Source organism: Mesoplodon mirus, assembly GCF_964341445.2.
Source record: "Mesoplodon mirus genome assembly, chromosome: 4".
Lineage (NCBI taxonomy): Eukaryota > Metazoa > Chordata > Mammalia > Artiodactyla > Ziphiidae > Mesoplodon > Mesoplodon mirus.
This window is the reverse complement of record NC_138979.1, coordinates 121,490,142-121,506,544: the sequence shown is the minus strand read 5'-3', so window position 1 is coordinate 121,506,544 and position 16,403 is coordinate 121,490,142. Positions and strand designations below refer to the sequence as shown.

Here is a 16,403-nt window from a genome sequence, read left to right as displayed (position 1 = left end):
ATACACGAAATGATGAAGATGATTACCATACCACAAACTGAATATTAGTACCTCTGTTAAAGTAAGGAAATTGACTGGAGCAGTTGACAGGTTCAGATGTGAACGTACTTAATTTGAGATGTTAATAAATAACCAAGTGACATTAATCTATAATTTTTTTCAAGATATAAATAAACCACTTTTAAGGTGTTGTATGCAAAGGCAGAGATTTGAATTGGTATCTGCTTGATTAATTATGTAAGTCTGCAGTCTGAAGTATGTCAGTGCAATCTAAAGGTTGCAGAATTGGATATTGAAGAAATAAGGTGTTAATTATTATATCCACATTAAATGCTTTTCTTTTCTAGACTCTCTTACGGCATGGTGCAAATCCAGATCTGAGAGATGAAGATGGGAAAACTCCATTAGATAAAGCTCGGGAAAGGGGCCATAGTGAAGTAGTAGCTATTCTTCAGTCTCCAGGTGAGTGGTAATATCTTTCCTTTTAAGCCATCTGCTATTACTTTTCAGCTTCACTTCCATAGAAGTAGCTTTCTGTAGACATGTTAACATTATATAAAGAAATCATTTCTGTGAAGTCAAATAATTACATACACACACACACACACAGAAACTTATATTTGGTAAACATTTAACAGTGTACTATTCTGTGTTCTTTGAGGCTGTGGCTGCATGATTCCAAAAAGACCAAATCACAAGTTTAAGGGGTGTGTGAATGTCATAAAGAATAGTTGGTTATTGCATAGAGTACTTTGACCAAATTTTTAAGTTTTCACAGAGTAGATGAATGCAGAGTCTCTGTGAAATATTTTATGGAATCAAGTGGAGTATCCAAAATTATCTCCTTAAGTTGTGATTCAGCTTCTTGGAGGTACTAATGTTCTTTAGTAGTTTTACAGACACCTTTGATAGATACAACATCCTAATTTGTTTGACTATTGTTAATTAGGGTAATTATAGTTGATTTTATATACTACATTTCAATATTTTTTCATTGAAAGAAAAATTTTCCAGCAAAGTATTTTATTGAACAATATTTGTCTGTAGGTGATTGGATGTGTCCAGTTAATAAAGGAGATGATAAGAAAAAGAAAGATACAAACAAAGATGAAGAAGAATGTAATGAGCCGAAAGGAGATCCAGAAATGGCACCCATATACTTGAAAAGGTTACTGCCAGTATTTGCACAAACTTTTCAGCAGACTATGCTGCCTTCTATAAGGTAGTTATCCATACTTTTTGTATTTACTAGTTAAAATATGCTACTTATATACCTTTATTTATCTCACTTTTCCAGAAGGATGTGAGGTTTATTTTAATATTGAAAAGGTATGGTAAGAATAAAAATTAGATTGGAGAGTTAAATCTTTCCTTCTGATGATCTGACTTAAGAGAAGTTTAGAAAATTAAGAAAACTAGACTAACACAGTTTTTGTAGCTCTCTGAATATCAATTCTAGAGAAATTTTTATAAGTACAACAAACATTTATTGAGCTTTATGGAGGCCTTTTTTGATAGAGTCAGTGTAAGCTGCCCACTGGAGGAGTTCCCAAAGAATTAAGACTTGGCCCTGTTTATGTGCCCTTGCAAGCTGCTGAGGAAGAAGTGAGTAACAATACAGAGTGGTAAGTAGTAGATTAGACATATATTCCCTAGGGATATAGATGGTTTAACAACTAGTTGGCTGGGCAAATTGGAGATTTTATGCAGAAATGAGATTTAAATTGGGGTTTAAAGGATACTTGGAAGTTTTCTAGGCAGATGGATTTAGAAGGATCATTGCGCAACAGTGTGTGCAAAGGCATGGAGGTATGAGTCATTTCATCCTGGTGCAGGTCCTGGTGGCTCTACCTCTATAGTGTGTCCAAAGTGTGCCATTTCTATCCATCTATTGCTAATACTCTGGTTCAAGGTGCAATAGTCTGTAGTTTGGCTACTATAGTTGCCTCTAAAGTAGTCTTCCTCCTCGTCTTCTGTCTTATCCCTCTACAATCTGTTCCTACATGTTATGCTGAATTAGTTTTTTTTTTTTAATAAATTTATTTATTTATTTATTTATGGCTGCATTGGGTCTTTGTTGCTGCACGCGGGCTTTCTCTAGTTGCGGCAAGTTGGGGCTACTCTTTGTTGTGGTGCACAGGCTTCTCATTACAGTGGCTTCTCTTGTTGTGGAGCACGGAGTCTAGGCGCGTGGGCCTCGGCAGTTGTGGCATACGAGCTCAGTACTTGTGGCTCTCAGGCTGTAGAGCGCAGGCTGAGTAGTTGTGGCACATGGGCTTAGTGGCTCCACGGCATGTGGAATCTTCCCGGACCAGGGATCAAACCTGCGTCCCCTGCATTGGAAGGTGGATTCTTAACCACTGCGCCACGAGGGAAGTCCCTTTTTTTTTTTTCAATTAATTAATTAATTTACTTTGGCTGCACTGGGTCTTTGTTGCTGCATGCAGGCTTTCTCTAGCTGCAGCAAGCGGGGGCTACTCTTCGTTGTGGTGCATGGGCTTCTCATTGTGGTGGCTTCCTTTGTTGAGGAGCATGGGCTCTAGGTGCGGGGGCTTCAGTAGTTGTGGCATGCGGGCTCAGTAGTTGTGGTTCATGGGCTCTAGAGCGCAGGCTCAGCAGTTGTGGCGTGGGCTTATTTGCTCCGCGGCATGTGGGATCTTCCCGGACCGGGGCACGAACCTGTGTCCCCTGCATCAGCAGGCAGATTCTTAAGCACCTTGCCACTAGGGAAGTCCCCTGAATTAGTTTTTAAATCATAATTATATCACATCATCTTCTGACTTAAACCCTCCAGTAGCTTCTAATTGGCCTTAACTAAAACCTAACTTCTTAACAGTCAGGCTTGGAAGGTCTTGTATAAGTCCCACCCAGGTCTCTGACCTCATTTAGTACTATATAACACCTAGGCCATTACACTTACACTATGCTAGCCTTCTTTCTGTTTTTGGAACATTCTATGTACATTCTTACCATGGGGTTTTTGCACTTACTTCACTTTGTTGGAAACTTTCTGTTCCCAGGGCTTTTGAATGGTTGGTTACTTCATATCATTCAGGTCTCAGTTCAAATGCTTATGTCCATTGACATTTATCCACCTAATTTAAATTTACCCCTAGGATACTTTTCATATCAATCGTGATGTTTTACTGTCTTCACAGAGTTTACACTGTCTGAAATCTTGCTCTTACTTTGAGTTTTTGTTTTATTGTCTGTCTCCCCTCTAAAGCTCCATGAGAGATGGCCTTATGTCCTGCCCTATTCCTACAAAGACAAGGAGGTATAGAATAGGGCTTGATATTTAGATCTTCAGTAGATACACTGAATGATTGAATGAGTGTGTTTTGTTTGCAGCTGCAAGTATTTTGGTAACAGTGGGATATGGGATATGTTTGTATAGCTCAGGGAATACTGTCAAAAAGGTAGACAAGGGCTTCCCTGGTGGCGCAGTGGTTGAGAGTCCACCTGCTGATGCAGGGGACACAGGTTCGTGCCCCGGTCCGGGAAGATCCCACATGCTGCGGAGCGGCTGGGCCCGTGAGCCATGGCCGCTGAGCCTGCGCGTCTGGAGCCTGTTTTCTGCAACGGGAGAGGCCACAACAGTGAGAGGCCCGCATACCGCAAAAAAAAAAAAAAAAAAGGTAGACAAGAGCTTTTTATGACCTATGAAGGCCTTTCTGGTCTAGATAGTGAGTGTGGACTTTACTCCGCAGTTCAAGAAGGATCATTAAAGACTTGTGAGGAAATTTGTCACAGTCAGATTTGTGATTTATAAAGATCACTTCGGCAGTCTGGTGGAGCAAAGTACTGGAGGAGGGCAAGAATGAAAACAGACCACTTACGGGTTAATTGTCGATGTGAACTTTAGACAGTTGCTGGAAGACTGGATTGGTGGGAACAAATTGAAGAGGTTGGGAGATGGGTTGTATTGGGTTGGCCAAAAAGTTCGTTCGGGTTTTTCCACAAGATGCTATGGAAAAACCCGAACGAACTTTTTGGCCAACCCAGTATAAGGATTGATGACCACCAATTAGATTTGAAGGATGAAGGAAAGGAAGGGGTAAAGAATGACTGCCAAAATTTTGGCTGAGTGATTGAGAATTTGATTTTGTTCATTTTAAGTTCAGGAGGTCTTTAGAACATGGAGTTTTGTAGGATTCAAGTGCCTTAAATACCAGTATTATGAGTTGACATTAAAATGAAAGTAGTTTACTTTAAATAGGATGAAAGTGCCAGTCAATTCACTGTGAACACCTAGGAACTTGGTTTTTTTTTATTTTATTTTTTTTATTTTTTCGGTACGCGGGCCTCTCACTGTTGTGGTCTCTCCCATTGTGGAGCACAGGCTCTGGACGCGCAGGCTCAGTGGCCATGGCTCACAGGCCTAGCCGCTCCACGGCATGTGGGATCTTCCCGGACCGGGGCACGAACCCGTGTCCCCTGCATCGGCAGGCGGACTCTCAACCACTGCGCCACCAGGGAAGCCCGGAACTTGGTTTTTATTCTTCCCCAAATAGCTACAGAAGGGTAGGTGTTAGTGGGGCCACTTTTTGTTTGTTTGTTTAACAAAAGATTTGATTCATTTTTAGAAATGAGCAAGTTCAATTTCGAACAGATAATTCGGCCTGAAAATTTTAGAGGACTAGGTGTCATGCGAATTAAAAAACCTTAAGTTATATTTGGAGTTAGAATTACTTCATTATAAGACCATCAGGAAATTATAAAGTATGTCACCATATAACAGAGTTCCCTTAATGGATAGTTATTTTTTTATCATTCTTTTAAATATTTGAAGATCGTCTAAACACAATTTCAGTTATAGCATATTTGATGCTAAATTTTTCCAGATAATAGTTAACTGACAAATTTAATTGTGGTGAATAAGATAGCATATATCATCGGGCTTCCCTGGTGGCGCAGTGGTTGAGATTCCGTCTGCCGATGCAGGGGACACGGGTTCATGTCCCAGTCCGGGAGGATCCCACATGCCGCGGAGCGGCTGGGCCCCTGGGCCATGGCCGCTGAGCCCACAATGATGAGAGGCCCACGTACCGCAAAAAAAAAAAAAAAAGATAGCATATATCTTAGTTCAGAGCTCAGACTCTGGAGTCAGCTCAAAGTCAGTCCAAATGTCAGTGTTGCCACTTTGTAGACAGATAGCCATGGACAAGGTACTTAACCTCCTGATCTTAATTTATCTCTAGGATGGGATAATTATACTTAATTCTCTTTAGGTGTGAAAATTAAAATTAAGTACGTGTGGTATTTGGCATAGCGCCTAATATTTTAGAGGTATTTGTAAAAAGATAGTTTATTAAAAAATGTTTTATCATAGATAAGTTAAAATGTATTCAAACGTCGAGATAATCATATAATGAACCCCATCACATAGCTTCAATAAGTTTTAACAAATATCCCAGTCTTATTTCATTTATACCTCCCCAACTGTACTATTTTGAGGAAATCCAAGACTCAAAATAGTTTTATCCATAATTTTTCTATATGCATCCATAAAAAATAAGGGTTCTTTTGTTTAGCACAGGGAATATAGCCAATATTTTATAGTAACTTTAAATGAAGTATAATCTATAAAAATATTGAATCACTCTGTTGTATACCTGAACTAATAGAGTACTATATGTAAATAAACTGTACTTCAATAAAAAAATAATTTTTCGGGCTTTCCTGGTGGTGCAGTGGTTGAGAGTCCACCTGCCGGTGCAGGGGATGCGGGTTCGTGCCCCGGTCCGGGCAGATGCCACATGCCGCGGAGCAGCTAGGCCCGTGAGCCATGACCGCTGAGCCTGTGCGTCCGGAGCCTGTGCTCCGCAACGGGAGAGGCCACAACAGTGAGGCCTGCGTACCACAAAAAAAAATAATAATAATAATAATTTTTCATCATTAAAAAGGGATTCTTTAAAAAAAGGGATTCTTTTTTGTTTTTTAACATAATTGCAATACCATTATTACACCTAAAATAATTATAATAGTTCTTAAATATTATCAAACATCAAATCAGCATTCATTGTTCCCAATTTTCTCATAAATTTTTTTCTTGACAATTGGGTTTTGGGGGTTAATATATTATGTCATTAATATGTTAATATTTTCCCTTGCTTCCTTTATTTTTGTAATATATTATAAGAATATATAGCAAATATATAAATTTATCTGTAAATGATGCATAGTATTTTACAAGTTAAAGATTTATATAAATCATATCACATTGTATGTTTCTTCTTAATTTGCTTTTTATCTGGTAATATTTTTTTGTTTGTTAAGATTCTTTCTTGCAGTTCATCCATTTCCACTTCCGAATCATTCGTTTTTTTCTTTTCTTTCTTCCCTCCCTTCCTTCCTCCCTCCCTTCCTTCCTCCCTCCCTTCCTTCCTTCCTTCCTTCCTTCCTTCCTTCCTTCCTTCTTTCCTTCCCTCCCTCCCTCCCTCCCTCCATTCTTCCTTTTTTTTCGAAGTATAATTCACTTACAACACTATGTTAGTTCAAGGTGCACAACATAGTAATTCAGTATTTCTGTACATCACAAAATGATAACCATGATAATTCTAGTTACCATTTGTCACCATCTAAAATGTTTATACTATTATTGACTATATTCCCCATTCTGTACATTTCACCCCGTGACTCATTTATTTTGTAACTGGAAGTTTTGTACCTCTTAGTCTCCCTCACCTATTTCATTCATTCCCCCATCTCCCAAGATGATTCATTAAAAAAATATATACTTGTCATTATTAAAAACAATCAAATAGGTTACAACCTAATTTTTTACCATTTCAGTTTAAAATTCGATCAGAAGAGTAAGCATATGTACTCTAATCAGGCAGTTAAAGGAGGATCTGTATATATGGAATATATCAACTTTAGCTATTATCTATCATTATTGGCCTGTGTGCATTGTTTGTTCAGGAAATAAAAGGCAGACAACAGATCAGCGAAGCCTTCAGAACAAAGGATAGCAGTTTCACTGGTGGAGCATTTTGTAAAAACCTGATTATTTTCTCTGAGATATTTCTTCCCAGTTTTATTGAGATATAATTGACATGTAACATTGTATTAAAGTGTATAACGTAATGATTTGATATATGTATCTGTAATATTAGACTGAGGACTTCACATTTTGCTTTTGAAGAAAGGCTACTTAGAATTTTGAAGAGGTGTGGTAAATATACATCTTTGGAGTTAGGGGCAATAATGGGACAAAGATTGAGTAAACTTTTCAGCAGCAGAAATCCTTGAGGATCCATTTGTTTATTTATTTTTTAAATCACAATTTGATTGAGAGGAAAGTAGACATGGTTGGATAAAGGGGGAAATTGTTCTAGGATGAGAATATTAAATAATCTAAAGATAATAAATTCTTCCAAAGTTAATTTATAGAATGCAGTTTGAAAGAAAATAACTATAGAATTTGCTTTAGAACTTGACAGATCTTAAAGTTCTTCTGGAAGAATAAATAGGTGAGATTATTAAAGAAAAGTCTGAATAGTAGCTAGTGTAAACTTTCAGTAATTAAATCTTTATGATAACTAGCCCAAGAGTTTATAAATCATTGGAGTAGACTGGCCCTCCAAACAGAATCAATTGTGTTTAGAAATTGAATGTATTATAGTGGTAAATTATATAATGTATTAATATTTTATAATATATTAACATAATAAATGGTATTATAATTGCTTTGTGGTTTGATTAAAAATCAACTTAGTTCTTTACATTGTGTATTTAAATAAATTCTAAATTTATTTAAAATAAATGAAAAAAATAAAACCTTAGAAAAAAAAATATTCTCAAATGTTTATCAGAACTTGGTAGGAAGAATGACTTTTAAAACTTGTTTGTTAGTCCTATCTGTCATTTAAAATTTATTCTATGTAAAAAAACAAAACTGCATATCAGCAACAGTATTACCTGTAACCATGAAAGTGACAGAAATATAAACTTGTAATCCAGATAAATCTTCCAGCAAATTGGTATTTGTTAGCAAGTATGACCAAGGGATACTAACTTTATTATGCAGAGAATATATACAATTTTTTGGTCAAAGTGTAAATGCCAATTTAAATAAATGAGCCAATGACATTATGGTACAGTGCTCAAGATGAAAAAGAAAACAACAGGGAAAAATGTATCCTCTACTAGTAAAAAGCAAAACATTTAAAAGTAAAATTTCATGTCCTTTTCACCCATTAGACATTAAAGAAACTTTTTTTTTTTTTACAAAAGTAACAAAATTGTAGTGAATTAGTACATCCATATCTACTGATAATTTAAGCTATTAACAGTCCTTTTGTCCCCTAGCTTTATTGAGGCATAATTGACATATAAAATTGTAAGATTTTTAAAATGTACATCTTAGTGATTTGATATGTATATACATTGTGAAAGGATTCCCCTCATTTAGTTAATCAGCATATCCGTCACTTCACGTATTTATATTTGTGTATGTGTATATATGTGTGTTTGAGAGAGAACATTTAGTCTTAGCAAATTTTAATTATACAATACAGCTTTATCAACTGTAGTCACCATTTTTTATATTAAGTGCTCAAACCTTATTCATTTTATAGCTGAAAGTTTGTATCCTTTTACCAACCTCTCCTTAATTCCCCCATCCCCAGCCATTGGCAGCCACTTTTCTACTGTTTCTATAGGTTTGACTTTCTTTTTTTTTTTTTAAGATTCTCGTTTAAGTGATATAAGGCAGTATTTGTCTTTCTCTGGCTTATTCACTTAGCATAATGCCCTTGAGGTCCATCCATGTTGTCACTTAACAGATTTTTTTAAAAATCAGTTTACCGAGTATGGATTCAGTGTTGATGCACATTCAGTACGTATGAAAATATTTAGACTCTTGGATCCAGGAATCCCTCTACTGAAGAAATAAAACTGTTCACCAAAAATAATGCTATTTATAATAGAAAAGCCAGTAAGCTGAATGCTTATGATTTATATAATAGTGTTAAGCAGGAAAATTTTTATGTTATGAATATTATGCATAGTGTACTGGTTACGAGATGAGTTTGAGTTGAGGCTCTAATTTATTAGCCCTGTGACCTTAGTAGAATTACCTTTCTTTGTCTCATTTTTTTTCATCTGTAAAGCTGAGCTAATAAAACCTACTTCATACGGGGTTTGGTGGGTGGATTAAATGAGGTGTAAAGTTTTTAAAATATATACAGGTGTTCCTGGCTTATTATGACTCAGCATGGTAGTGACAGCCAGATAGGTAGACAACATATAAATATTCTTATGCTATTTTAATTGAAGTAAATCATGATATAAAATTATTATTATACATAAATACTGATTTTGCAACCAAATATAAATTGCCGTTAACAAACACTGGAAGGAACTAATCCTGTTAGGGCAGTTTGCCCTCCATCTGCCTACTATTTTCTCTAATGTACTTGAATTTGTAATAAAACACGTTTTAAAATTAAAGAATACATGAAATTCACCTAGAGAGAGTTATGAAATACATCAAGACCACATTCTGTAGGAATACAGCTGTCAGATACCTCTCTTGGATTTCGATAGTGATTTTTGCCTCTCCATCCTTCCTGTGGAGAAGTCACCTCAAGGGCAATAATATCTATAGCTTGGCGCACAGACTATTGTTAGATGCTCAGAAAACATGTGTTAAAAGCATTATTGACTTTTATGTAATAGACCAGTGTATTATAATTTAAATGTGTGTGGATATTTGTGTATTTTATTTTAAAAGAACAAATCGCTTATAAAATTGAGGTTAGTTTATGTGACATTATTGAGTATCTTCTGTGTTCTAAGTAAAGCAGTGGATAATAAAAGGGAAAAGAGTCATGCCAAGTTGTTAACAATGGGAATATTTAAGGGCATGGGATTACTAGGATCTCATTTATATGAGAATATCATTATAATGAACATGTTTTAAATTTGACAAAGGACAAAAATGCTTAATTTGAAATATGAGTTCCATATAAACCATCAGGTGTTTTAAGTTAAGAGTTTTATATTTGGGGTTATAGAAGCCATTTATTAGTAATTGTGTTACTTTTGATTGTCTAAAATTATCATGGCATGTTAACAGTCATGCTGGTTAATATAAAATAGCACATGTAAGAAAATTACAAAAATAATTCGTTTTAATGAGCTCAATATATTAATAGTAGAAAAATGAAATTCCCTCAAAAAGTGAACATAAACCTAGTGCTAGTATTGTCTTAGCTTTTTGTATTCTTTAAAAAAAATTTTTTTTATTGGAGTATAGTTGATTTACAATGTTGTGTTCGTTTCTGCTGTACAGCAAAGTGAGTCAGTTGTAGATACGCATATATCCATTTTTTTTTATTCTGTTCCCATATAGGTCATTACAGAGTATTGAATAGAATTCCCTGTGCTATTCAGTAGGTTCTTATTAATTGTATTCTTTTATTAAGTGTATATTTTAGCAGAGCATTTAAAGCTTAAATTGGATATTTTTGTTTTCATTAGTGTTGCATTTTGTTTTATTTTATCTTCTTACCATGGCTAACTAAAATTCTTTTTTTACTTTTCAAGGAAAGCAAGTCTTGCTCTGATTCGAAAAATGATTCATTTTTGCTCTGAAGCACTCTTGAAAGAAGTTTGTGATTCTGATGTTGGTCACAATTTGCCTACAGTACTAGTGGAAATCACTGCAACAGTTCTTGATCAAGAGGTTAGTTTATTATCTTTATTGAAACTCCTGTAGCTTTAATTCCCATTAGATAGTAGTAAGTAAAATAATTTAACTTGTGTCCTAATTTTATTAAATCATTTTGTCTGTACAAATGATTGCATTTGTCTACTCCACGCAACTAAACTTATTTTTATCATTTTCCCTTAATTTCCTTTTTTTTACCCCCAGGACGACGATGATGGCCACTTGCTGGCTTTGCAAATCATAAGGGACTTAGTAGATAAAGGTGGTGATATTTTTTTGGATCAGCTAGCCAGACTTGGTGTAATTAGCAAAGTGTCAACTTTGGCAGGTCCTTCCTCTGATGATGAGAACGAAGAGGAATCAAAACCAGAAAAAGTGAGTGGTCTTAATTGCAGTGGTATCTATCAGGAATAGGGTTTCTTTTGAGGAAATGTAGTTCCAATAACAATGGGTTTTGACAAAATAATGGCAGTATGGAGTAGTATTATAATTTTTTTAAATTTGGTCACTTTTCTTTTAAAATATATCATTGGTAAAATTTAAAACTTGAAGAAAAGTTGCAAATAAAGAATATCAGAACATCCTCTATCCAAAATCACTAATTATTGACGTTTTGCTCCATTTGCTTTATTACTTACAAAGACACATGTGTGCACGCACATTTAAAATACATTATTTGAGGGAATTCCCTGGCGGTCCAGGGGTTGGGACTCCGAGCTTTCACTGCCAAGTGCCCGGGTTCGATCCCTGGTTGGGGAACTAAGATCCCATAAGCTGCGTGGCGTGGCCAAAATAATAATAATAATGATAATAATAATAAAATATATTATTTGAGAGAAGCTGGATACATAGTGCCCCTTTTTGTAAATTTATTTATTTATTTTTTGTTTTGTTTTGGCCGCACCTTGTGGCATGTGGAACTTCCCTGAATAGGGATTGAACCCATGCCCTCCACAGTGGAAGCACGGAGTCTTAACCACTGGATCGCCAGGGAAGTCAGTGCCCCTTTTTATACTTAAAATCTTCACCAAAAAACCAGGACATTGTCTTACAGAATCCTAGTATAGTTATTAAAATCAGGAAATTTAATATTTATAGAAAATGTTATCTAATCCAGAGACTGTATTCAAATTTGCCATTGCCCTAATAGCAATGCCCTCCTGCGGCTCACGCCACCCCCCCCAGAATCCAGTCTAGGAGCACAGTACATTTCATTGTCATGTTGTTCCATTTCTCAGCCTTTCTTTTTCTTTCATAGCCTTGGCATTTTTTTGAAGAGGACAGACCACTTAATTTGGACAAGGACCCTCACGTTGTGTTTCTTCATAATTAGATTCAGGTTGTGTGTTTTTAAGCAGGAAGACTATAGAGGTGATGTTATGGCCTTCTCATGTGTAAAATGTGCCTTTTTAGAGGCACATGATGTCTGTTGGCGCTCTTGCTGTTGACGTTGACTTGGATCAGTTGGTTGTGTTTGTCTCTACCAGGTTTCTTCTCTATTGTAAAGATACTTTTTCCCTTTTGTAATTAATAAGTAATTTGTGGGGAGATAATTTGAGACTATGCAAATATGCTGTTTCTCTTTAAACTTTTATCCACTAGTTTCAGTACCTATCAATAATTCTTGCCTTAGATTGCATATTTAAAAATATGCCTTATTTGTCTCTACCAATTGCCAGCAATGATTTAGTCCTACCATTTAGTGAATGCTTCCTACATATTAGTGACTGAGTATTAATAGTTTTGAGAGAATGGTAGAGTATGGATTGTAATTGCAGAATCCTGAGTGGTTTAGTGTATATATGTGTTTCCTAAATTACTGGAGATTTAACAAAAAACAAAACAAGAAATGATATCTGGGTTCATCCCCCTGGAATTCTTTCATTCAAGAAATAGGTTACAGATCCCAGCGGTCTTTGTAGAAGTTAACAAGCAAACATTTATATGAAAATGATAGGAACCTAGAATAGCAAAACATCCTTGAAAATGAACAAAGTTGAAGGACATACACCAGCAGATTTCAAGTCTTATTATAAAGCTATAGTAAGCAAGAAAGTGTGGTAGTGGTGTAAAACTAGATTAATGACCCACACATATATGGTCAATTGTTCAAACAAAGTGCTAAGGTAATTCAGTCACAAAAGGATGGTCTCTTTAAAAATGATGCTTGAACAAGTGGATAACATATGCAGAAATATGAAATCTTATCCCTTTTAACAAAAAGAAATCATTAACTGAAGTGAATGGGCTAAAACTGTAAGGCTTCTAGAGGAAAAAGAAGAAAATCTTAGTGACCTTGAGCTTGACAGAGATTTCTTAGATAGGACATTAAAAGATTATATTATAAAAGAACAAAAAATAAATAAATTGTTTTCATTAAAACTAAACCTTTGTTCTTCATACTACATTATTTTTTTAATATATTTATTTATTTATATGGCTGCATGGGGTCTTAGTTGCAGCACACGGGATCTTCATTGTAGCATGCAGGATCTTTAGTTGAGACATGCAGGATCGTTTATTTTTTATTTTATTATTTATTTATTTATTTTGAGGTATGCGGGCCTCTCACCGTTGCGGCCTCTCCCGTTGCGGAGCACAGGCTCCGGACGCACAGGCCCAGCGGCCATGGCCCACGGGCCCAGCCACTCCGGGACACGTGGGATCCTCCCCGACCGGGGCACGAACCCACATCCCCTGCATCGGCAGGCGGACTCCCAACCACTGCGCCACTAGGGAAGCCCCATGCAGGATCTTTTAGTTGCAGCATGCGAACTTTTAGTTGCGGCACATGGGATCTAGTTCCCTGATCAGGGATCAAACCCGGGCCCCCTGCATTGGGAGTGCAATCTTAGCCACAGGACCACCAGGGAAGTCCCCAAAATACATTATCTGGAAATGAGAAGACAAGCCAGAAAATTCTTTGAGATTTATCTTTATTCTTTGAAAATATCTTCTTCTTTTGTTTGTTTTTTGGCTGCGCTGTGTGGCTTGTGGGATCTTAGTTCTCTGACCATAGATTAAACCCCTACCCCCTGCAGTGGAAGCGTGAAGTCCTAACCAGTGGACTGATTTTGGCCTTCATTTTTTTTCCTTCTATTTTATAAATAAATAAATAAATAAATAGATTTATTTATTTATTTATTTATTTATTCATGCATGCATGCTATGTTGGGTCTTCGTTGCTGCGTGCAGGCTTTCTCTAGTTGCGGTGAGTGGCAGCTACTTTTTGTTGCGGTGTGCGGGTTTCTCATTGCGGTGGCTTCTCTTGTTGAGGAGCATGGGCTCTAGGCACGCCGCTTCACTAGTTGTGGCTCGCGGGCTGTAGAGCGCAGACTCAGTAGTTGTGGTGCACGGGCTTAGTTGCTCCGTGGCACGTGGGATCTTCCTGGACCAAGGTTTGAACCCGTGTCCCCTGCACTGGCAGGTGGATTCTTAACCACCGCACGACCCGGGAAGTCCCTTGGCCTTCGTTTTCAATGGACATTTTCAGTTCCTGCAGGGACTCTTGGCTGATCATTTTCCATCACTTGAAGAGATATTTCATTGTCACCTGATGTGCATAGTCTCTACTGAGACGTTTTCTTCCTCTGGCTGTGTTTAAGACTTTATATCTTGTTTTTAGCAATTTGACCTTGATGTGCTTAGCTGTTTGGTTTGTGTGTGTGCATGCACATGTGGGTTTTCTGCCCCTGCTCAGGATTATTTAATTTTTTTTGGTCTGTGGGCTTACAGTTACATCACATTTGGAAAAATTTTGAACGGTTGGTATGATGATTTTCCACTCTGGCTGTTAGGAATGCAAATATCTGACCACCCTGTGTGACCTCTGAATTGTTCACCTTACCATTTTCAAGTCATTCTTTGCCCTGCCTTATGGAACATCACCTGTACAGAGATGGTCTGGTACTCAGTAGAGATGTCCTGGTGACCACTTTGCACATTTCTAGAGGTCTTTTGTGCTTGACTCCCTGATCCTGAACTCATCCACCACATATTCCATTTGCCTTAATCTCTTCAAACACAGATCTCCATTTCCTCAACTTACACTGCTGGACTCTGTGTTCCCTCTTCTTAAGACCTTAGCCAGAAACTCTGTCTGAGCCTAAGGGGCTTACCTTATTTGTTACTGTTTTCTGGGAGATCATGCAGTCCTGTGTTGCTTGTTGTCCAGTATTTGAAAACACTCTTTCATGTATTTTGTCTGGTTCTTTTAGTTGTTGACAGTGGATAGGCAAGTCTTGATCCTTATTAATCTGTCATGGCCTGGAGCACAAGTACTATGTTTAGGGAAATTTATAATCCATATTTTACAATCTTATTTTAGTGTTATAAGCTAAGTACTACTTCAGGGAAGAAGCATGTAAAAGATACATTTAAAACAATTTTAAGTATAATAAGTCTTCATAAACTTTAAAAGTACTTTACCCATACACGCATGCATGCACACACATGCCAAGATCATATATGTTAATGATGAATATTCTTAATATTAAATGTTGTCAACAAAATAAAAATTTTTTGGATGCCAGGGTAGGCAAACAGTGTTTACAAATTATTTTTCTTTTAAACATGCTATAGCTGACATTTTGATGATTATAGGAATAATCCAGTATATTTGATTCACTTGGCTAAGGGTGGGAACTTATAAATTATATTGTTAAAACATATTTCTGGTGATTCTTTTGCACCCTAGGTTTGGATACCATTGAGCTAGTGTAAACATTCATTTTTTACAAATAATCTGTTAGGCCCAGAGATATGGTGAGTTTATCAAGTCCTAGATAATTAGCTAATTGTGTGTAAACCTAATCCATTTGTCTTCTTGACCATTATACCTGGAAATGTTATAACTTAGGTTATTATGTGAATTTCTTAACTTTTTTTTAGGATGGACTTTTAAGATTATAGGTAATTAGTTGAATCAGAATATGTATTAAACTACAGGCAGCTGAATATTATATTCACGATGTTTTAATTCTAAATTTGATTCATGGTCATGTTTTTTTAAGTACTTATGAATATTTGGAATATAAGTTATTTCCCACGTTTCATTGAATAATTTTACACATTTAGGAAGATGAACCACAGGAAGATGCTAAAGAATTGCAGCAGGGTAAGCCATATCATTGGAGAGACTGGTCCATCATTAGGGGAAGGGACTGCTTATATATATGGAGTGATGCAGCAGCCTTGGAACTATCTAATGGCAGTAATGGATGGTTTAGATTTATCTTGGATGGAAAACTTGCCACCATGTATTCAAGTGGTAGTCCTGAAGGTGGATCGGATAGTTCAGGTAATATTTTGTTTCTGTTAAAATGTTTTACTAGTTTCTGTAATTTTGATAATTTGTCTTTCTGCTCATATTTTTGCTACCATTGTCATAGCAATAGCACATCCTTGATGATCATATGGCCATTTCCTTAATATTAACAGAGAAAAATGATTGTGCCATGAAAGCATTTCATACTTTTTTATTGTATGAGACAAGGAATAGCATTGTATCAATATCTACTTTTACTGTCTCCATCCTTTAGGTAAAGGTGCCTCTTATCACATAATGATGAATTGCACATGTGTGATGCTGTCTCAAATTATATCTTTTCCCCAAAGCCTTCTACTTTAAAAAATTATGGCTGCAGGATTGTTTTAATGCTTGAACCTAAATAATATTAAACCAGTGAGAGTATATCAAAGAACAAAACTTTAATGAAAGTTTTTA

The 16,403-nt window shown here is 36.3% G+C and overlaps 1 protein-coding gene across 5 annotated transcripts in view; it reads left to right on the top strand.

The window, feature by feature from the left end:
- The window catches only part of HECTD1 (HECT domain E3 ubiquitin protein ligase 1), a 91,042-nt gene that overhangs the window by 34,082 nt on the left and 40,557 nt on the right, over positions 1-16,403 (top strand). For all 5 annotated transcript variants that reach the window (XM_082618582.1, XM_082618584.1, XM_082618580.1 and 2 more), the window contains 5 exons: positions 348-462; positions 1,048-1,222; positions 10,555-10,693; positions 10,883-11,053; positions 15,755-15,977. In XM_082618582.1, coding sequence (XP_082474708.1) covers positions 348-462; positions 1,048-1,222; positions 10,555-10,693; positions 10,883-11,053; positions 15,755-15,977 — 823 coding nt within the window. The remainder of the gene's footprint in view (positions 1-347; positions 463-1,047; positions 1,223-10,554; positions 10,694-10,882; positions 11,054-15,754; positions 15,978-16,403) is intronic.